The following is a 23314-nucleotide window of genomic DNA, read 5'->3' on the forward strand; positions in this document are numbered from 1 at the left end:
GGTACCAGGTTGCCAGAATCTGGTGTATATTTCACACTGATGACACTTCTCAATTCTGACGGGCCACATTTCCAGTGTTCAGTAGCCACATTTCATGACTTTTCTGGTGGAGAGAGCAGATCTAGACCCTTCCAGGAGAGGCGTGGGCTAGTATATCCATATGTCCCACACTGAGAGAGGGCCTTGCCATCTATTGAACACTTACTGTGTGCCAACACTGGGATTTATCTAATTAAGTCCCAACAACAAGGCTGGGAGGTAGCGGGTGTTCAACCCATCTCATAGCTGAGACAACTGAGGCTCAGAGGGCTGAAGACACACAGTGGTGGAACCAAGGTCTGCTGCCCCAGGCTTCTGCTGCCAGAGCCCTCAGGGGGAGGCTTAGGCCAGGAGAGGACCAGTGAGGTGGCAGCTGGAGCTGGGCCTGTCTACATGAGCCCACTCCCTCATGTAATATCTTTATTCGTAAATTACTACATTTGTCAGAGCTGTTCACGCGCAGTATTCACTGTTCATCGATAAAATCTGCCACCCAAAGCGTTGTCCACTTGACACTCCTTTCTTTTTGCACCCACTCCCAAGGCCTGTTTATTCATTCTTTACCACCCAGCTCAGGTGTGACTTCCTTTGGAAGGCTGCTTCTCCCCAAACTCTCCCTCCTCCTTTGTGCACTGGTTGTCACTCCCTGTGCTCCTTGTAAGCCTTTTACAAGCCATTTTATCACATCTCTCAGCCCCTCCTGTAGGAGCTCTTTACCTGTTTTGTGCTGTGTACCCTTTTGGCAGCCTGGGAAAGCTTATGGTACACAGGGCTCGCCAGGGAACTGACAGCAGCAAGGTGAATGGTGTCCTCCCGGTGTTCTGAAATACAGATTCTGAATCATGTGTCTAATCCCCCTTTGGTCCATAACATTTGAAGCTTTTGACGTAGCTTGAATTTTGTGTTCCTTATGTGTGCCTGTTATCTGCTTTTAAAAAATAATAGTAAAGGAATGTATTTCCACTGTTCTGTGACTTAAATGCATTGGATTGTCTGTTCTATATCTAGGCCAAAACAACTTCATGAAATCCCAGCCTTTTACTGTCCTGACAAAAACAAGGTGAATTTCATTCCTAAAAGCGGCTCTGCTTTCTGCCTCGTCAGCATCCTCAAGCCACTCCTTCCCACGCCAGATCTTACCCTCAAGGGCTCTGGCCACAGCCTGACGGTCACCACTGGCATGACGACCACTCTGCTGCAGCCCATCGCCATGGCCTCCCTGTCTGCAGAGCAAGACCGAGTCTCCCGAGGAACAAGTACAATCATGCCATCGGCCTCGCTACTCACACCACCCGAACCAATTGAGGAGGCTGAAGGGTAGGTCCCAGTGCTGCGAAGCCACTGCTCCCTCAGATCTCCCGACTGTGATGGCACCTTGCGCTCGCGCTCAGTTGGCTGTGCCCTGCTCAGGCTTCCAGGGTGACTCCCAGCACAGCTTCTGGAAGAACACCCTCTGGTGGCCGGCTCGCTGAAAGGCCAGCCCTCAGTGCTTAGCCTGCTTTCTCCTAAAGCGCCAGTTGGAACAGAAAGGTCTCATTCTTTGCTTTTGGTGGGCTGATACCACTTTTTTTGTTGTTGTTGTTGTTTTGTTTTCAAATTAAACTTCGTTAGAAACAAAAACACAACAAAACACTGACCCCTGCAAATGATTCCTGGAGACGTGACTGATGCTGCAAGAACCATCTTTTATATGATAATGACTATTTTATAAAACCAATGTGACATTTTCTGAAACGTAGCAAACAGATGTTCAAAAGAGTCTTTGGTGGCCTCTGTTTCTTGTTTCCCTTTCTCAATGTGTGCTTTTCTCAGCTGTTTTCAGCTTTGGGACCAAAGGGATTGTTGACATTTTCCCAGCAATCTTATTCTCATGACTGTGTTCTCCTCCCAAACAAGAATTGATAAGTAAATGCGTTGAATAAGTATATAAAAAAAGAAATAAAAAGCAATATTAGTACATGATGTGATTTATGTTTTTTGATGTCAGAAGTTTGTGCTTTGGGTGAAATATTTGTAAAACTGCTGTTCTCTTCACTACTCCTGTGTACATTCCACCATGTGCTCAGAAAAATTGTAGTCTGGAGATGAGTGCTTAACAAGTTCTCACCCATCATTGGAAGTTGGTTTGAAAGTACATGAGCCAATAGGAAGCTGCGCAGTGTTGATTGCTAGCTAGGAGTAATAAGCCCCTTTGGTTTTCTGCACAGTATTTGTCATATGATCTCCTTTTACCACAGGTATCCTACCTTTCATCATCACTGTATCATAGTCCCAGAGATCCTAAAATGATGGTGCATGGATTTCCTTCTTTGCTTTTGTGATGTTGTTGTCTTGTGGACTTGGTCCGGGTTGGTAGTTTGCCAGGAGCCTAATCCATTGAATAGCAATCCGTAGTCACAGAATCTTGCGACTGACAGTTTATTTACGTAGTTGGCGCTGAGATGTTACCTACAGGTTTTGCTAGTTGTCCGTCCAACATTCCACACAGTGGGAAACAGGCAAAGAGAGCTTTGGGGCATAAGCAACAGGAACCTTCGAAAAATCCATCCAGTTTTGGATTTAGGTTCATCCTAGTACAGTTACTGCCAGTGTCATGTGTCAGCAGTATTTCATGTGTGGGAATGTGGTAGTAAAATTAAGGAGCAGCTCTTTTAAAAAGTGAGTTCCAGCAAACTGTGTTGGCAGCAAGCATCCTTCTGAGGTCTTCATATACTACCTTATGATGCAATGCTGTAATGTTCTTACACATATTAAAGGGAGAAAAATTTAAATACTTGTTAAAGGAGACAGTTTAAAGGGTTAACTATGTCAGTTTATCCAGACATATCCCATCAAGGAAAACCTAGTGGTAGCAATACATCTTCTGCAAGGACTTCATATACTCATGCAACTTTAAAATATCTAAGTAATGAAAAGCATGCCCTGTTAAAGTTAAAATGAAGATGTATTTAGGGAAGTTAGATAAATTCAAACATAAGTCTGTCAGGTTAGTTGGTGAGACTGATGAATTTTGGTACCTTTTTTGTTTAAAATTAATTTACTTGGAATTTGTACATGTGGCTTCTAAGTCAGTTATATAGGATCTAAATGTTCTGTTTGGTTTACTAAGAAGTTTGATTCTTTGCCTTTGACTTTACCATTGCACCACAGAGAACTGCTCTATCAGCAGTACAGGAAAGGTAAAAGTGAGGGTCAGGTGAGTTAGTGTAAAAGGCAGGAACAGGAAGTTAAAGACAAGGTTAAAAATCACGCACACAGCTGTTTTTGGATGACTTGAGTTCTGTTAAATCTGTGTTCTTTTCTTTGCCTCACACTTAACTTTCTTGTGTCTCCATCCCTAAACTTACAAGGGTATTTTACAGTTAGAATGCCTCTTGGTAAAGTTTTTCCTTTTACTCTGTTGTGCATGTTGGTCTGTTTCGCATTTTTCTGTAGAGTTTCATATATCCTTAATCTAAAGTAATTTAAATAGGAATGGGATAACTTTATTATTTACATAGTCTTGTAAATGGAACTTGTAATGTCTGGTTGTAAGGAGAATGTGAATTTGTAGGTAAATGAATTTTATGGCAACCAAGCATATCCCCTGGATTTAGGAGAGATAGAGCCTGAGATTTGAAGAAGAAGAAAAAAAAGGTAAAAATTAAAAACAACTCTAACTGCCAGCGCCAAAGGGCTAATTTTAAACATGGGAGCTTTATCGCAGTTTAGAAAAAATGCTAAGGTCCATTCCACTTTATTTAACCCATAGTTCACAAGGGGTTGATTTTTTTTTAATGGGTCTCAATAGGGTTTTCTAAAATTACTTTCTACAATTGTTATTCTATAGAAAACTGTACAGGAAGTCAGTAAATTAGAATAACTTCAATGGGAATATAATTTAATTTTTTTATAATTTTAAATAAATATGTTTCCATTGTAGTAAAAGAAATAGGTGGCATGTACATTTTTGCAAAAGGAGCTATTATGTGGTTAATTACTTTATCAGTCTTAAGTTATTGTTTTTTACCCTTAAAGAATTGGTTGTGGTAAAAACATGTGAATTTACTGGTTTTGATCATGACTGAGTCTGTTGCTTGTCGTGTTTCTGTGTGAGCAGTTATGTTTTTAAAAATATCTGTTTTTCCTTTTTGATTAATATGAGCATGGATGCCAAAATTGTTTTTACTCTAGATTCTTCTTGTGTAAAATGTTTCTTAACACTTATGACAAGCCAAATCCACATTTTAGAAGGTGCTATTGCTACCTGTGGGATAACTGGCAACAAGACAGGCTTTTTCTTTTCAATGGTTGGCTGTTACTCGAAGGTATTAAAAAAATGGCAGAATTTGTAGCCTTGGGGGTATGTCCAAGTTTAGGACTGAGTTGTCAAGATTTTCTTTTGTTAAGGAAATAACAGGAAAATTGCCACTACTGAATTTACTATACTATTCTAAACTTAAGATTCATTCCTTGATGCGTTGACCAGTGGAGGTATCCGGACCAGTGGAAGTGCTGAATTTGCATTAAACTAAGAATACTTAACTCCGCACTTTAAGGTTTAAGTTTTACTCTGCCTTAAATTAATGATAGGCAGAGCAGCCCTGAACAATATATGTTGTTTATGCAATCCTGTTGAAGAATATAATTTATTTTTTTTAAAGTTTGTATCTTTCATCTCTGTTGAAGCTGTTTAAACCTTTTTTAAATGCAATTTTTAAAATTTTTGTTTTTCTAATAAAATTATCTCTAAAAGAACAGCATTTCCAATGGTGATAAATATTGTTACTATATACTTATGTATTCCCTGTATCTGAACACTTGTTGCTGCCTCACAGGAAAATAGAACTTTTATGTTAAAATAAAGTCTGTCCTTCTTGAGTTTTTTCCTGTGTACTTTTATGGATATTGCCTCAAATTTTCTTTTCATACACCTCGAGGCTGAATTAACTTTAAATAGTATATTCTTTTTCACAAATTGATAGAAAAATGCGTTTGTGTTAAGTAGCAGGATATATAATATTGTCGCTTGTTACTTCCTTGTTTTCTCCTTCCTTGCTCTAGAAATTCAGGTACCTGATCTTAGTGGTAAAAGCTAAGCAAACTTAACACAGGCTTTTATTGAAAGCATATTACATACAGTTATACACTTTGTAAATGATACGAATTTCAAAAAGACATAGACTTTGCTCTCAGGCTTAAAAATTAGAAGGTGAAAAGGGGCCTACATGAGTATAAAAACGGATAAAAAGTGAGAAGTAGATTCAGCAACGTCCACTGAAAAGTGTGGCGGGAGTTCAGATGCTGCCTCCACTTGTGAATCAGGGAAAGCCCCTATAGAGAAGTGACATCTGAAGGGGGCCTGAGATTCATCAGTTTTTTCAATATGTAGCGGTTGCTAGGATCTAATTTCATCCAGAGTTAAAATATGACTTTTTATCTCTGAGCCAGGTCAGAAAGCAAGTCCTGCAAAATTACCTTTAGCTCATATTACTAACTAACCATTAAACACACAAATAACATATAAGCAACCAAAGGTGTACATGGAGAGCTGAACGGACATTGTCGCCATGCTGCATTTAAATATGTCTGGAATCCCAGGGCTGCTGGATCTCATTTCAAAGGCAGAAGATTGGCAGGAGGCTCACAATGTGACCTAATAAGAATAAAGATGAAAATTACTCTGCGTGAGGTGAAGGTGAGAATTGAAGAATAGAAGGAAATGGACTGAGGAAAGAAGGTCTAAGAGGAGAGAGAAGAAAGGTGGGAAGACAAGTAGGGAGTGGATGAAAGAACAGGAAAGATGGGCAGAAAAAACTCACCATGGCTTCCTAAGCCAAAATGCAAGAGCTGTCAGAAGCACCAGGGGCACCATCACTGCCAAGATGATCAAGCCCACGGAGTTATGAGGATGTTCTGTGGGTTTGGGTGCACACAAGGTGTCATTGCAAATCCACCCCCTGTTTACTGCATCCCTGGTCTGTCTGTTTTGTTATAGTGTTCGCCTCACTAATCTTTGTTCTTGTTTCCTCTCTCTTCCCTCTTCAGAGATGAATCTTTCATCTAACCCTCAACATCTTCCTAGTTCTGCAGGTCTCATTTTCAATTCTTTTATTTGTTGAACTAGTTTCATTCTTTTGGGTCTGGAGTCCATAAATCCCATTTTTTTTACTTGGCTCTCCTGCTCTGCTTGTGGGCCATCTACCCCTATTCCCAGTGATGGCCCCAGTTTTTCTTACCCAAGTAGAGGAGGATGTCCTGGCCTCCTAGGCTGCTATGTCTCACCCGGCAATACAGGCCAGATGTCTCAGTGGCTTCCACATCCAAGAAAACCTGAAGGTACCATGTGCCATCAGCATTGGGCAAGATACCACTTTGTTGAGTGCCCTGTTGTACCTGTTCACCTCGCATCCACTTTACCCAAATTGGCTTTGGATGGAAGCCAGAGACATGGCAAACCAGCATCTGACGGTCAGGACCAGGATTAGGGCCAGTGGACAGCCAGGCCTCTGGTTTTACTGCAGAGAACAGGAGAGATACTCAGATAAGGACTCTAACACAGACTTGGAGGTTCATATCTTCACATCAGCTTAGACGGACACATCTATCCCATGCTGGGAATTGATCACGCATTATCCTTCTCCCTCTTGACTCCTTATCTTTTAATTTAGAGGGAAGGTGGGAAGGTATAATTTTAGAAAATTCTTGGAGGAAGGATATGGGACTGACCTTCTCTCTGGAGATCTGCCTTCCCTGCATCAAGCATACTCAAGAGGAAACGTGGGCAGGTGTCACTGAGAATCCTCTGTATTATTTTGTTGGCAACATGATACTGATTGAATCGTCTGCTCATAAGCTGAGCTCTAATTTCATCCTTTACAGATGGCCACCATGAACTGTTCTGGAAGTGCAGGAGCTCTGATCCTTGATAAGCGAATCGATAGAAGGCTACTATGGCTCCCCCAGGGTGCAGCTCACAGCCTGCTGTTAGCTGTACCTCAAAGGGATCTAGGGAAGAAGGGTTGTAAATTAGAGGAAAGGGAGTAAAGATGAAATTATTGGAAGCAAAAAAAAAGGAAATAAAAGAAGTGTGCGGGATTTGAGGTAATGGAACAAATTTTGGTTTGATGAGAAGTTCAGAAAAAGTGTAATTGGTGGTAGTTGAAGGTAGAGGAAAAAATGAATGCTTCCCTTTTTTTGAAAATAGAAGTGAGCAAATTATTGAAAGAAGGAGACATAAATGCTGAGAGCAAGAGAATAAGGAAGCACGTAGTATAAGTTGTAAATAACCCAGACTGAATGATGCAATAGGTTACAATAAATGTACAGACAGAGAATGCTGAAGAGATTGAATGTAGGGGAAAATTGGAATAAGGAACTCATTGAGACGCACACCCCTCACCCAGCAGATTGCACCTCTCCATTTTGGGAATTGAACTTACATTTAAGCTGCCATTGACTGGCACGTCTCTGAAGTTCGATCCGCAATTCAATGAAGAGTGCATGGTTGAACTCTAGCAGTTCTTTTATCTCTTCCTTGCTCAAGTTGCCCTTGGACCAAGGACGCAGGAAAGTAATTCTGCCAGAGTTTGTGTCCCAGCCATGAGTCTGCAAGTCACCCAGCCAACCTGATTGCCTACTTTTCACCCAGGAATGGTTGTAGAAGGATGAGCTGTGGATAATTTTGAAGGAGATCTCCTCCTGGAAGGCTGTGGCAAAAGAACAAACAGAATGAGGAGAAGAAAAGGCATCGGGAAGGAGAGAGAATGAAGAAAGGTGCCAGGAAGGGAACACTCAGAAGGTGGAGATTAGGGAAGTCATGGCTACCTCAGCAGACATTCAGCTGCCAGGGCCCCAGGCTTTACAAACAACCTTCAGAAGGGCACAGGGTCCCAGAGTACAGGATACTCAGAACTGTGCTGACATTCTCCTCTCCAGGTATGTTCCGAGGACACCACACCACACAGAAACACACACACACACACACACACACACACACACACACACACACACACCCTTTTGCATCCAACAGGGCAGTTGCCAGAGTTCTTACCATATTCATTGTCACCAGCAGTTACGAGAAGAACAGTTAGCAATGGAATTTGCAGAAACGGCATTTCAGTTACAGATGTTATTTCTTTCTCAGGAAAGTTTGTCTTTAGCTTCTGTTTTAAATAAATCTACTCTACAATACCTCTATTCTGACTTCCTTCTTCTACGAACAAACCACCACCAAAAAAAAAAAAAATAGTGCTCCTTCCCTAAACTCTAGGCACTGATTCAGCCTCTCATTTTCCCTGCACTTCTGACTTTCAACTTCTCCCCTTGGTACCAGCCTTCATCCTGTTCATCTTTCTCTAATTCAGCCTCTATGAACTAAGTCTTATGTGGCATTGAAAAGTCAGTTTACCTCTGGAGACATTTTCTTCTCATTCAGACAATGAAAGCATAAAACTAAATGGTTTTCCAATTCCTACCTGATGTTCTGTTGTCCCTGCTCTTTCCTGTCACTCTGTCCTTTTCTTGCCAAATTTAAATACTCTTCAAATACTCTCTTCTTCTGTCTAAGCCCCACCCCATTGTATCATATCTCTGACATCTCATTGGCTGCTTTATTTGATTTTCAGGATCTCCTACGGTTGCCCTGTGTAACATTATAAACTGCTACTTCATTATCCTTAGAGAAGAACCGGTAGCCATCACACAGACCACAGGAACCTGCAAACATAAAGAAAAATCTCCTCTGTTTGACTGGCATTGATATATATTCATTTACCCAAGAGTCAGTCAGCACCTGCCTGGATACAAGCATCTTGCAACACTCATGAGTATCTAGTGGTCTACAAGGCAATCACTTTATTCAAGAAGCTTTTATTCTACTTAAGAAGGAAGCACAGAAACTAAGGACTATAAACCTTGGTGTGCTGGGTTTTATTATAATGTAGAGACTAGACAAAAACAAGCCTTCTTGAAACCAAGTCCCAACCCCTAACTGACGTTGCCCAGGCAGAATCTTGGCTTCAGTGATTTTCTCAGGGTGTTAGGTCTATATACCTGTGTTGTGCTGGGTCCCCAACTCTAGCAGAATGCCTCCTGGCCAGGTGCTCAGTGAATAAGTTTGAATGATTGAATAATTGGGTTCAGGCTTCCAATTATTTTTTTCATTAGACAGATTTTTAACATTATTTTTTAAGGTATCAGAAATCTTTGCTTGTATTTCTACTTGGTGAAATGAGAATCTTATACAGTTTTATGTAGAATTAAAATATATGCTAATATGCATGACGTTTACACAGAGGATTATGCTGTAAATCTATTAGTTATAATTTTTTAAAAACAGTGATAATTTGTGGGAAATTAAATTAATAGAACATTCTGGAGTTCTTTATCCAAGATTTCCTTCTTACTGGCCCCACTTGGATGGTCCAGCTTATTTTATCACACACTGGTCTTTGCTGGCCATGCTGACCCTGTTCTTTCATGCTTATCGTGTTTAAAAGGCTCTTAAAATGTTGTCTTCCTTTGTAACTTCTAGATAAATGTGCTCTGGCTATTTTGTTATTTATTTGTATACAAGTAAGTTATCTAAGACTAATTCTTAGAATATTTTGGGAAAAAGTTAAGATTATCTTAACCTAAAATTAAAAAGCCAACGGGAGGCAGTAAGGGTTTATTTGTATTTCAATTTGGGACACACAGATTCAAGCAGAAACCACCTAGTGTCCTGATTTCAGGGTGAGAGGAAGGGAATTTTAGGAAAAAAGACTGGGATAATTTCATGAATACAAAAAAAAAAAGATTTCTATTGGTGCTAACAAACTGATAAGATAAATTACTCTATGGCTATTGTAGGGGTTCAGAACAGGCCTCCCCAGATTGTGCCACTATGGCATTCGTATTATTTTGAGCCTTAGCATTGGAATTATGTTGAGCCAAAGACAACGAAGGACCTACAGGTGAATAAGAATCTTTTACTTCTTCCTTAAAGAATTTAAATGAGGGACTTGCCCATAATAAGCTTTTAGCAGAAACATTTTTTAACTAATCTTCATGGCAGGGCAGACTACTGGTTACTGAACATCTCTTATTATCAACATTTTGAAGCCTCAAGCTTTCCTACCTCATCTTTACCTCAGAATTGGCTCTCATACCTCAATTTAAAAAGTGCCATGTGGTAAATCTGACAAGTTCAGTGACAGAAAGTAGCCTCACTGGGTGACCTGTCATAACTTGCTAAGTAGGTAGGTCACAATGGGTAGTCATGCTCTTGGTTTATATAAAAGGTGTATCTTTGCCTTAAGCAAGCTCTGTCCATTGTTCTTGTGCATCTAGGTCAGTGATGGTGAACCTATGACACACCTGTCAGAGGTGACAAGTGAACTCATTTTTTTGGGTGATTTTTCTTTGTTAAATGGCATTTAAATATATAAAATAATTATCAAAAATATAAGTCTTTGTTTTACTATGGTTGCAAATATCAACAAATTTCTATATGTGACACGGCACCAGAGTTAAGTTAGGGTTTTTCAAAATGCTGACACACCGAGCTCAAAGGTTCACCATCACTGATCTAGGTTAAAACACCTTTGAAATGTCAAAGGTAATCTTTCCCAGACCCCTCTCAGGTGTAACCACCTCAAGGGAGCACATACTCTTGTTAACTGTCCTGCCCCCCTTTTGGTGCCCGGGACTACCCTCCATGAACTGAGCCACACTGGCCAGGGCAGGACGCCCTTGTTTTCCCCTGTGTCTTCAGACCTCCCTGGAAATCCCTCTTGATCCATCGGTGCTTAGGCTACAAGCATGCTCCTGTTCTAACAGCTGTTACGTGGTGCTCCTCAAACACCATCAGAGCTCTGGAATTTCTCTGTCCTCTGAAGCTTTCCTCAGAACCCAGACGGGAGCTCCCCTCCCACACAGTGTCACAGACTCGGAACTCCCACTCCCCAGCAGCAGTAACCTCAACTTCCCTGCTAGAGAAACCCACTGCCTCTTACAGTCAGGTGCCTTTTACTGAGCTTCTTCTTTTTCCTCTAACCTCTTTCTGGCGTTCAGCATCTCTGTGTATCTGGTGTTGCTGCTTGCCCTTCAAAGCAAGTCTCTTGCCCTAAAAGGATCTTCGGACTAAGAGTCAAGATACATTCCTGGATGAGACACCTGCTGGATGCAGTGAATTGGAAAAAACACATCAGCATTCTGGCCTCAGTTTTCTTATCTGTAATATAACTGGGTTGAAAGAAATAAATATTTTCTAATCTTGTCGTCTTTGGCTCTAGCATTCTGTGTGTCTTACTGGGCTCCCTTTTTTCCTCACCCATGTGCTCTTCCTCCCCATTTTGCTTTTCCCTCATTTTTAAACTTTACTTTTCAATTAGTTTATGTTAAATATTTAGTACTAGAGGCCCGGTGATCAGGGCTGTTCATGGGCCCAGTCTCGATCCCAATCCTGGGAGCTTCCTAATGGCTCTCACCTCACACCTCACTTTCCAGTACAGCCCACCAGTGCCTGAAGCAAGCTAACCTATTGGTTGGAGCGTCTGCCCCCTGGTGTTCAGTTTATGTCATAGCAACTGGTCGAGCAATGGAACTCCCAGCAGAACTTAAGTAGAGGGACAATTTGCATATTAGGCTTTTATTATATGGGACTAGAGGCCCGGTGCACAAAAATTTGTGCACTCGGGGGGGAAGGGGGGGAGGTCCCTCAGCCCGGCCTGTGCCCTCTCGCAGTCTGGGACCCCTCAGGAGATAACAACCTGCTGGCTTAGGCCTGCTCCCAGGTGGCAGAGGGCAGGCCCAATCCCTAGGTGCAACCCCTGGTCGGGCTCAGAGCAGGGCTGATTGGGGAGTTGGGGCGCTGCCCCCTGTCATGCACAGAGCAGGGCGGATTGGGAGGTTGTGATGCCACCCTCAGTCACGCTCAGGGTAGGGCTGATTGGGGGGTTGGGGCACTGCCCCCTGTCACACTTAAGGCAGGGTCGATGGGGAGGTTGTGGCACCACCCCCTGTCATGCACAGAGCAGGGCCCATCAGGGCGTTGGGCGCTGCCCCCTGTTATGCACAGAGCAGGGCCCATCAGGGGGTTGGGGAGCTCCCCCCTGTCACGCACAGAGTAGGGCCGATAGGGGAGTTAGGGCACCGCCCCCTGTCACACACAGAGCAGGGCTGATCAGGGGGTTGGGGCGCTGCCACTGTCACACTCAGGGCAGAGCCAATGGGGAGGTTATGGCTCTACCCCATCACACACAGAGCAGGGCCCGTCGAGGAGGGGAGGGGGGGTTGGGGCACTGCCCTCTATCACCCACAGAGCAGGGCCGATCAGGGGGTTGGGGCGCAGCCACTGTCACACTCAGGGCAGGGCCGATGGGGAGATTATGGCTCTACCCTGTCACACACAGAGCAGGGCCTGTGGGGGGACCGCACCCTGTCACACACAGAGCAGGGCCGATCAGGGGGTTGGGACACCGCACCCTGTCACACACAGAGTCGCAGGGCGATCAGGGGGTTTGGGCGCTGCCCCCTGTCACGCTGATCCGGTGCCAGGAGGCCTCGCGGCTCCGCTGATCCTGGTGCTGGGAGGCATGTTACCCTTTTACTATATAGGATAGAGGCCTGGGGGCAGGCTGGTTTGCCCTGAAGGGTGTCCTGGATCAGGGTGTGGGTCCCCACTGGGGTGCCTGGCCAGCCTGGGTGAGGGGCTGAGGGCTACCTTCAGGCTGGCGATTGACTGAAGCTCCCAACCGCTCCCTTTTTTCTTTTTTCTTTTTTATTCTGGGCCAGCTTTAGCTCTGGCTCTAGCTCTGAGGCCTGGGCTGCTGAAAGCTGGTATCTGGTTTGTTTCGGTTCTATAATCGAAACAATGTATAACTCCAGCTCTGAGATTTGTTTAGCTTCTATATTTGTTACAAAGTTTCAAACTGCCAGCTCAGAGGCCGGCAGCGCAGGCGGGGAACGTTGGAGTCCTCCTTCACTGAAGCAAGCAAGCCTCATGTTCGCTTCCAGCTACCTGGCTGCCGGCCGCCATCTTGGCTGACAGTTAATTTGCATAAGGATTTGCTGATTAGCCAATGGGAAGGGTAGTGGTCGTACGCTAATTACCATGTTTCTCTTTTATTAGTGTAGATTAGTTTTAGGTGTAGAACATAATGGGAAGACAATTATATCCTTATAAGGTGTTTCTATTTAGTAATATTAGTTTCAGGTGTACAGCATAGTGATGAGACAATTATATCCTTACAAAGTGTTCCCTCCAGTATTTTCAGTACCCACCTGGCTCCATACATAGTTACTACAGTATTACTAACTCTATTCCCTGTGTTGTACTTTACATCCCTGTGACTATTTTGTAACTATCAATTTTACTTCTTTAAAAAAAAATTTTTTTTTTATTGATTTCAGAGAGATAGGGAGAGGGAAAGAGAAATATAGAAACATCAATGATGAGAGAGAATCATTGATTGGCTGCCCCCTGCATACCCCACACTGGGGAGCGAGCTGACGACACTGGCATGTGCCCTAACTGGAATTGAACCATGACCTCCTGGTTCATAGGTCGTTGCTCAATCACTGAGCCACCAGAGCTGGGCTCAATTTTACTTCTTAATCTCTTTACTTTTTTCACCCACTCATCCAATCTTCCTCCCCTCTGGCAACTGTCAGAGTCTGTTCCTGTGAGTTTGTTTCAATTTTGTTCTTTAGATTCCATGTATAAAAGTATTGATTTTTCTCTGACTGGCTTATTTCACTTAACATAATACTTTATGGACCCACCCATGCTGTCACAAATTGTAAGATTTCATTCTTTTTTTATGGCCGTGTAATATTCCATTGTATATTTATGCTACCACCTTCTTACCCATCCTCTATTCATGGGCACTTGACTTGTTTCCATATCTTGGTCCTTCCTTGTTTCTCACTTCTGCATGTCTTAGCAGTCATTCTCCATTTAGCCCCAGCACAGCTCCCAGCCTCCTCTCCAGTTTTTCATAGTCCCCATCCATTCACTATCATCTCAGTCTTTTCTTTCTGACTCACTTTGAACACTAAAGCCTTGTTTTATTGCGTGGCCCTTAAATTCCTGTGTGTAATATGTAAATCACAGTTATGGATTTTATTTCTGGAATGATAGCACAAAACATAACTTGAGAAGACTGTGATAATTCTCATGTGAGGGAAAGTACAGGGATGGAATGAGTCTCAAATGTTTTATCTTTCCCGCCAGTGTGGCTCAGTGGTTGAGCACTGACCCATGAACCAAGGGGTCCCAGGTTCAATTCCTGGTCAGGGCACATACCCAGGTTGCAGCCTCAGACCCCATTAGGAGGACGTGCAGGAGGCAGTTGATTGATGTCTCTCTCATTGATGTTTCTCTCTCGCTCTCCCTCTCCCTCCCTCTCTCTGTAAAAAAAAATCAATGAAAACATATTTAAAAAAAATTTTTTTAATTGCTTAAAATATTACAAAGAGTATTACATAGGTCTCCTTTTTTTTCCCCTCCCCTTGACATTCCCCCGGGCTCCCCTATCCCCCAGTGTCTTATGTCCATTGGTTATGCTTATATGCATGCATACAAGTTCTTCGGTTGATCTCTTACCCCTCTTTCTGCCCCCCAATCCTCCCCAGCCTTCCTGCTGTAGTTTGACAGTCTGTTTGATGCTGCTCTGTTTCTGTATCTATTTTTGCTCATCAGTTTATAATGGTCTTAATTATACATAAATGAGTGAGATCATGTGGTATTTTTCCTTCATTGACTGGCTTATTTCACTTAGCATAATGTTCTCCAGTTCCATCCATGCTGTTGCAAATGGTAAGAATCCTTTTTTTTACAGCAGCATAGTATTCCATCGTGTAGATGTACCACTGTTTTCTAATCCATTCATCTGCTGATGGGCATTTAGGCTGTTTCCAGATCTTAGCTATGGTAAATTGTGCTGATATGAACATAGGGGTGCATATATCCTTTCTGATTGGTGTTTCTGGTTTCTTGGGATATATTCCTAGCAGTGGGATCACTGGGTCAAATGGGAGTTCCATTTTTAACTTTTTGAGGAAACTCCATACTGTCTTCCATAGTGGCTGCACCAGTCTGCATTCCCACCAGCAGTGCACGAGTGTTCCTTTTTCTCTACATCCTCTCCAGCACTTGTTGTTTGTTGATTTGTTGATGATAGCCATTCTGATAGGTGTGAGATGGTACCTCATTGTTGTTTTGATTTGCATTTCTCGGATGATTAGTGACTTTGAGCATGTTTTCATATATCTCATGGCTTTCTGAATGTCCTCTTTCGAAAAGTGTCTATTTAGGTTGTTTGCCCATTTTTTGATTGGATTGTTTATCTTCCTTTAGTTAAGTTGATGAGTTCCCTATAAATTTTGGAGATTAAATCCTTATTGGTGATTACATTGGCAAATATGTTTTCCCACGGAGTGGGCTTTCTTGTTGTTTTGTTGATGGTTTCTTTTGCTGTGCATAAGCTTTTTATTTTGATGTAGTCCCATTTGTTTATTTTCTGTTTAGTTTCCAATGCCCTAGGAGATGTATCGGTGAAGAAATTGCTTCAGCATATGTCTGAGATTTTGTTGCCTTTGGATTCCTCTAGTATTTTTATGGTTTAAGTCCTTTATCCATTTTGAGTTTATTTTTGTGTATGGTGTAAGTTGGTGGTCTATTTTCATTTTTTTGCATGTACCTATACAATTTTCCCAACACCATTTATTGAAGAGACTGTCTTGACTCCACTGTATGTTCTTTTCTCATTTCGCAAATATTAATTGAGCATATTGCTTCAGGTCGATTTCTGAGCTCTCTATTCTATTCCATTGATCTATATGTCTGTTCTTGTGCCAGTACCAGGCAGTTTTGAGAACAGTGGCTTTGTAGTACAGCTTGATATCTGGTATTGAGATCCCACCTACTTTGTTCTTCTTTCTCCGGATTGCTGCAGCTATTCGGGTTTTTTTTTTTTTTTTTTATTCCAGATGAATTTTTGGAGAGTTCGTTCTAAGTCTGTGAAATATGCCGTTGGCATTTTAATGGGAAGTGCATTGAATTTATAGATTGCTTTGGGTAGTATGTACACTTTAATGATGTTGATTCTACCATTCCGAGAACATGGTATGTTCTTCCATCTGTTTATGTCTTCCTCTATCTCTTTTTTCAATATCCTGTAGTTTTCTGAGTAGAGGTCTTTTACCTCTTTAGTTAAGTTTATTCCTAGGTATCTTAATTTTTTTGGTGCGATGGTAAATGGGATTGCTTTTTTAGTCTCATTTTCTGTAAGTTCACTATTGGTGTATCCTGCTACATTGCCAAATTCATTTATTAAGTCTAATAGTTTTTTTGATGGAGTCTTTAGGGTTTTTTATGTATAATATCATGTTATCTGCGAATAAGGACTGTTTTACTTCTTCTTTTCCAATTTGGATGCCTTTTATTTCATCTTCATGTCTAATTGCAATGGCTAATATTTCCAGTACTATGTCGAACAGGAGTGGTGAGAGTGGGCATCCCTGTCTTGTTCCTGTTCTTAGGGGATGAAAACGTATTTTTTAAAGATCTGTTTTATCTACTGTATATTTGTACTACTTATGTGGCTTTGCTCAATCTAAGCACCAGAATATTGGCTGCAATGATTATGTCAGACCTCGGCAGTGAGACCCGTAAATCCATGAAAATATTTCAACTGGTTTTTAATTTATAAAGATACCTAAAGTATTAAAACTAAACCTACATAACAAGCAACAATACCTGTATGTTAGATATAACCTAACTCCTCAATTAAAAACTGATGAGAATTCTTGGTTTGAAAATATTTATTGGTTATATTGCTTAATAGTTCTCACTGTTCTAGCAATCACTAGACAGGGATAAAAATTCACACCTGCCAGGTGCCTCTTTTGGTAAATTGCATTTAATATTTTCTTTCTTTTTCTAATTTATTTTGTCAAGGCTCTTATTATAAGATAGAAAGTAGGTGAAGAAACTCTTTGCTATATGTTTTTAAGACGATTTTGATATTTCCCTAATATGTTCTGAAAATGCTGCCTTAATATTTAATTATTATCCTGCAATGCCTGTTATATACTTGTTCCTACTTTGCTTAATGACTAATCATCTAGAAGAAAACTTTGCCAACACCCGATGTGTTGGTTTGCTAGGGTTGCCATAGCTACTTGCAGACTGAGTAACTCAGACACCAAAAATGTATTTCTTAGAGTTTCAGAGGATGGAGTTTAAGATCAAGGTGTCAGCAGGTTTGTTTCTCTTGAGGCCTCTCTCTTTGGCTTTTGGATGGGCCATCTTCTTGCTGTGTGCTCACATCACCGTTCTGTTGTTCACACCCTTCCCTGGTCCTGGTGTCTGTGTGTTCAATTTTTTTTCTTAGAAGGATACCATTCAGAATGGATTAGGGCTCATCACAAAGGCCTGGTTTTAATTGAATGATCTCCATAAAGGCCTTTTGTCAAAATACAGTCACATTCTTACATACTGGGGGTTAGGACTTCACCATATACATTTTAGGGAGAACAAATTCAACCCATACACTGGATATTTTCACTTTTCAAAATCTTATTTACTTTTCTTCTTTACTTTTCAAAATCTTCTTGACTTGCAAATGTGTTTTCTTTTTAACAGAGTTGTCTCACGGACATTTAGACTTCAGAGACAGTAAGTAACCCTTAGCTTCCAAAAAGCCTGTACTTCTGTATTGTTTTCTTACAATTTTTCCTCTTCTTTTACAAGATACACTCGAAGAAAAACAACAACAACAACATAGTAGGAAGAGTAGTGGTTATCAAGATTTATGAAATCTAAAGTAATTAAGATTACTCTATTACATTACATTGGCACAAAGGTAGACTCGCAGAAGAATGGAACAAAAGAAGAAGTTCAGCCCTAGCTGGTTTTGCTCAATGGATAGAGCATCTGCCTGCGGGCTGAAGGGTCCTGGGTTTGATTCCGGCCAAGGGCACATGCCTGGGTTGCGGCTCAATCCCTTGTGTGGGGTTTTCAGGAGGCTGCCAATCAATGATTCTCTCTCATCCTTGATGTTTCTATCTCTCTCTCCCTCTCCCTCTCTAAAATCAATAATTATATATGTATGTAAAGAAGTTCAGCAACAGGTCAGTATACATACAGGCACTTATATTACAACATATTTGGTGCTGTATATCATTGTTATTAGTCAATTGACTATCATGGAAAAAATTAAATTTTATCCCCATTTCATAGCACACACAAAAATTAATTCCAGGCATATTGCATATCTAAATGCAAAAGGTAAGCTTCTTAAAGATATTAGTAAAGTGGTTTTCAAAGTGTGATCCTCAGACCAACAGAATTAGCATCATCTGAAAGTTGTAAAAAAATGGAAATTCTTAGGTCTTTTTCCTGACCTAAAGAACTAGACATTCTGGAGGTATGTAAAAAATTTTTTTTTCTTTTTTTCTTTAAAAACAAAACAAAACACCTTCATGATGCTGCTGATTCCAACTCAAGTTTGAGCACCACAGTTTAAGGAGAATATCTCATGACTTTGGAGAAGGAGTAAATAATTTACAGGAGTAAATAACAATCATCGTAAAGAACAATATCAATCAATTGTATCGCATTTAAAATTCTTTCCATCACAATCCAAGTTTAAGAGAGTAAAATATAAACCAGAGACTGTTAGAAAATATTCACAATACATATATTCAGCAAAGGACTAGTATACAGTCATTATAAAGACCTTCAATCAATAAGAAAAAGACCGACATCCTCCCCCCACTCCCCCCCCCCCCCACCACAAATAGCTAAAAATTTAAACTGGTACTTCACAAAAGAGTGCATCTAAATTACTAATAGACATATGTTAAGTACCATTAGTCAACAGGAAATACAAACCATAAACAACAATTAGATAACCAAAAATACCCACACGAGAATAGCTAAAATTAAAGGGGTTAATAATCTATAATAATAAAAGTGTAATATGCTAATTAGACTGGATATCCTTGAAAGCCAGGGCTGTGAGGGAAGCCCGGGTCCCCGGTGCCAGAGGGAAGCAGGTGCTGGCACCTGGGGGAAGGAAGGCCTTCTCTTGCACAAATTTCGTGCATCAGGCCTCTAGTATCAAATATGAGTGAGTTTGTGGAGAAGATGAAAGGGAGACTGGTAGAAGCACTGTGAAAACCTGTTTCTATTAAATGTAAAAATATGTACCTCCTGTGACCCAGCAATTCTATTTCTATGCATATTCTTATGAGAAATGAATGTTTATGTTATCAGTATATACACATAAAAATGTTCAATGATCCACACCCTGCAAATTCAAGGACTGTCCTTGAGGTGTTAATCCCCCCACATCTGCAGCTTCGAGCACCCCCAGGTGATAATCCCTTCTCACAGGTGTCATTCCACATCGTGTAAAAACCTTAGGACACAATGGGAAAGACTTGCAGTGCAGCTAAAGTTCAGGGCTCTTGCCTTGCAGTCGCTGGGGGGGAAATGGACTGAGAAAATGAGAGGCAGGACAGAAGAGTGACTGATACAAGCAGGTTTTATTACTAGCAGGTCTTTATGAATAAACATATAAAATATAATATATACACAAAACCAATTATTTTTTATAGGAAATCTTCCATAGGCCAGTCTGTTCAGTTACTGTTTAACTCCCAGTTTCTAAAATACAGACATTCACAAGCATCAAGTTACAGCTCTTTAACGCTGTCTAAGGAGAAATTCCTGTGAAACTCAATGTTGCTCACCTTCACTCTATTAGAAATTAAAAACCAGTGCCTGCCTGGCTGGTGTGGCTCAGTGGTTGAGGGTTGACCTATGAACCAGGAGGTCTCAGTTCCATTGCAGTCAGGGCACATGCCCAGGTTGCAGGTTGGATCCCCAGTGTGGAGTTTGCAGGAGGCAGCCAATCAATGCTTCTCTCTCATTAATGTTTCTGTATCTATCTCCCCCTCCCTTCCTCTCTGAAATCAATAAAAGTATATTTAAAAAAAAATAAGGACAATGAGTTAAATACAAAACAAAACACCTTTGCCTGCTGTGCAGCTGTTCACCTGCAGTAACAGCTGTTCATCTGTTGGGACCGTTACCCTAACCCACCACTCTGAGAAGATAAGGCAAACTCAGTATGGAACCTTGCAAGTGAACTATTGATGTGGGCAGCTTGACTCTGGTGTACTTACCCCATGTAGCTTCCCCATGCTTAAAGGCAGCCTCACATGAAATCTCTATATTGCACTGTAATCTGAAAGTCTTAACTTCTCCAGTTTTTGTTAGTTACTCTCCTTTAATCTCCAAATTAATGTATAAGAAATTATAGCAAGTAAATTCCTGTAAACCAATTTAATTTCATTATTCTAAAACCACAGTTACATAATTTCTACTTATTCAACTTGCATTATATTTTATTAAAAGTATCTTCAGGCAGATCAATTCTTATTCATATTAAATTATACACGGTAAAAACTAACTGGCAAATCAACTCTTGAATTTTACCTGTAAAGGGTTTGCTTTTAAAAGTTACCTTTTGTAGCCATTATTTCTACAAAAATTCAGTTTCCCCTGATTGACTTGTATAGATCTAAATAGTACTATATGCAGTTGTATCCACTAAGTATTTCACTTTGTTTGGTTTTGCTGCTAGTTATATTTAGTTTAAGATGTAGATAAAGCAAACATAGTCCTCTGTTTTGGATTAGTTTATTACATTGCTAATTAGGTTCTCCAACAAACTTTGCAAACTGTGTACTAACTATACAGACTCTGAACTGATGAAAGAGCATATAGAACAGGAGTAAATGTTCTCTGTTATACAGACTATCATGTCCTCTACAAATAAAGATTGTTAAACTTCTTGGTTTATAATCTTATGGCTTTAATTTCTTACATTGTCATATTAATTCTTAATTAATAAGATTGGGGCATTCACTACAATGATGAATACAAAAGGACTTAGGAGAGAAGCCAAAAGTGTCACCATTTACTGGGATGTTAGCAGTTTTGGTTTTTTCCCCTCTTTATGAAATTGAGATAGTGCCCTTTCATTCCTAGTTCACTGGAAATTTTTGACATGAGAAGGTGCTCAATGTTTCAAATGTTTTATTTCCACCTATTGAGGTAAAACATGATTATTCCCCTCTATTCTGTCACCATGGAGAATTATAATGATTGATTTTTAAATTTAAAAAATCTTCCTCATCTGGGATAAACCCAAATAATCATCATATAATAAACTTTTTGTACAGTGCCGGATTCTATTACATTTGTTAGGAATTTTACATCTATGTTTATAAGAAATATTGGTGAATAGTTTGATTTTCTTGCAATTATCTTGTAAGTTTTTAATGGTAGCAATATGCTGACCTCATAAAGTAAATTAAGAATGCCTTCTTTGTTTTCTAAAAGATTTTAATATAAAACTGGTATTTCTTCATCTTTAAATGTTTGGATTCAACAATCTTTCTGAGCCACAGTTTTCTTTGTGGGAGAGTTTTAATAACAAATTATTTTAATATTTATTATTATTTATCTGTCCACTATATTTTTTATATAATATTTAACAATTATATTACATACTAGAGGCCCGGTGCACAAAAATTTGTGCACTCGGGGGGTCTCTCAGCCCAACCTGTGCCCTCTAGCAGTCTGGGACCCCTCAGGGGATGTCCACCTGCTGGCTTAGGCCCGCTCCCCAGAGGAGCAGGCCCAAGCTGGCAGTCAGATATCCCTCTGGCAGCCCAGGAGCCCTTGGGGGATGTCAACTTGCCAGCAGGGAGCAGGCCTAAGCTGCAATCGGACATCCTTAGTGCTGCTGAGGAGGCGGGAGAGGCTCCTGCCACCACCGCTGTACTGGTAGCCATCAGCCTGGCTTGTGGCTGAGCAGAGCTCCCCCTGTGGGAGCACTGACCACCAGGGGGCAGCTCCTGCATTGACTGTCTGTACCCTGGTGGTTAGTGTGTGTCATAGTGACCAGTCATTCCCAGTCATTCTGCTGTTAGGGTCAATTTACATATTACCCTTTTATTATATAGGATAGAGGCCTGGTGCATGGGTGGAGGCCGGCTTGTTTGCCCTGAAAGGGTGTCCTGGATCAGGGTGGGGGTCCCGCTGGGGTGCCTGGCCAGCCTGGGTGAGGGGCTGAGGGCTGTTTTCAGGCTGGCCACACTCCTTCAAGGTGGGGGTCACCACTGGGGTGCCTGGCCAGCCTCAGTGAGAGGCTGATGGCTGTTTGCAGGCTGGCCAAGCCCCCCTGCAGGGATCCTCAACCCATGGGGGTGTGACTAGCCTGGGTGAGGAGCTGAGGGCCATTTTCAGGCTAGCCATGCCCCCCGGCAAACCAAGTTCCCTGCCTCTCCTTTTTTTTTTCTTGGATTTATTTATCTTCTATAATTGAAACTTTGTAGTTTTGAGCATAGCCCAGGGCTGGCCAGGGCAGGTGGGAAGCTTGGCTTCCTCCATCACCAGGGGCAACCGAAGCCTCCTGCTCGCTCCAGCTCTGTAGCTGCTGCCATCTTAGTTGGGTTAATTTGCATAGTCACTCCTGATTGGTGGTGGGCGTGGCTTTTGGGTGTGGCTTGAGCATAGCAGAGGGATAGTTAATTTGCATGTTTCTCTTTTATTATATAGGACTAGAGGCCCGGTGCACAAAAATTTGTGCACTCGGGGGAGGGAGGGGGGTCCCCCAGCCCGGCCTGTGCCCTCTTGCAGTCTGCGACCCCTCGGGAGATAACGACCTGCTGGCTTAGGCCTGCTCCTGGGTGGCAGAGGGCAGGCCCAATCCCTAGGTGCAGCCCCTGGTCAGGCTCAGAGCAGGGCCGATTGGGGAGTTGTGGCGCCGCCCCATCATGCACAGAGCAGGGCAGATCGGGAGGTTGCGATGCCACCCTCAGTCACGCTCAGGGTAGGGCCGATCAGGGGGTTGGTGCGCCGCACCCTGTCAAACACAGAGCCGCAGGGCAATCAGGGGATTGGGGAGCTCCCCCCTATCAGGCACAGAGCAGGGCTGATCAGAGGGTTGGGGCGCCTTCCCCTGTCACAAACAGAGCAGGGCGGATAGGGAGGTTGTGGCCCTGCCCCCTGTCACACACAGAGCGGCAGGGCGATCAGGGGATTGGGGAGCTCCCTGTATCAGGCACAGAGCAGGGCTGATCAGGGGGTTTGGGCGCTGCCCCCTGTCACGCTGATCCCAGTGCCGGAAGCCTCGCTGCTCCTCTGATCCCAGTGCCGGGAAGCATATTACCCTTTTACTATATAGGATAGAGGCCTGGTGCACGGGTGGGGGCCGGCTGGTTTGCCCTG

At 41.9% G+C, this 23314-nt stretch overlaps 2 protein-coding genes across 4 annotated transcripts in view; one reads left to right on the forward strand and one right to left on the reverse strand.

The window, feature by feature from the left end:
- FAM117B (family with sequence similarity 117 member B) overlaps window positions 1-23314 on the forward strand; it is a 298958-nt gene that overhangs the window by 80666 nt on the left and 194978 nt on the right. The window contains exon 8 of one of the 3 annotated variants that reach the window (XM_070421877.1): window positions 1048-4899. The exons of the other annotated variants lie outside the window; for them this stretch is intronic. Coding sequence (XP_070277978.1) covers window positions 1048-1360 — 313 coding nt within the window. The 3' untranslated portion in view covers window positions 1361-4899. Of the gene's footprint in view, window positions 1-1047; window positions 4900-23314 lie in introns of those variants that run through there. 3 annotated transcript variants of the gene reach the window in all.
- Window positions 5224-8323, reverse strand: LOC139015408 (T-cell surface glycoprotein CD1a-like). Its single transcript, XM_070423230.1, has 6 exons — window positions 8072-8323; window positions 7461-7727; window positions 6748-7026; window positions 6258-6536; window positions 5841-5934; window positions 5224-5242 (listed from the first exon to the last, which is right to left on the reverse strand). The coding sequence occupies exons 1-6, from the start codon at window positions 8133-8135 to the stop codon at window positions 5224-5226; spliced, it is 1002 nt and encodes a 333-aa protein (XP_070279331.1). The 5' UTR covers window positions 8136-8323.

The sequence above is a fragment of the Myotis yumanensis genome, unplaced genomic scaffold, assembly GCF_028538775.1.
Source record: "Myotis yumanensis isolate MYYU_CA2020_CCGP unplaced genomic scaffold, mMyoYum1.0.hap1 SCAF_8, whole genome shotgun sequence".
In the NCBI taxonomy this organism is placed as follows: Eukaryota; Metazoa; Chordata; class Mammalia; order Chiroptera; family Vespertilionidae; genus Myotis; species Myotis yumanensis.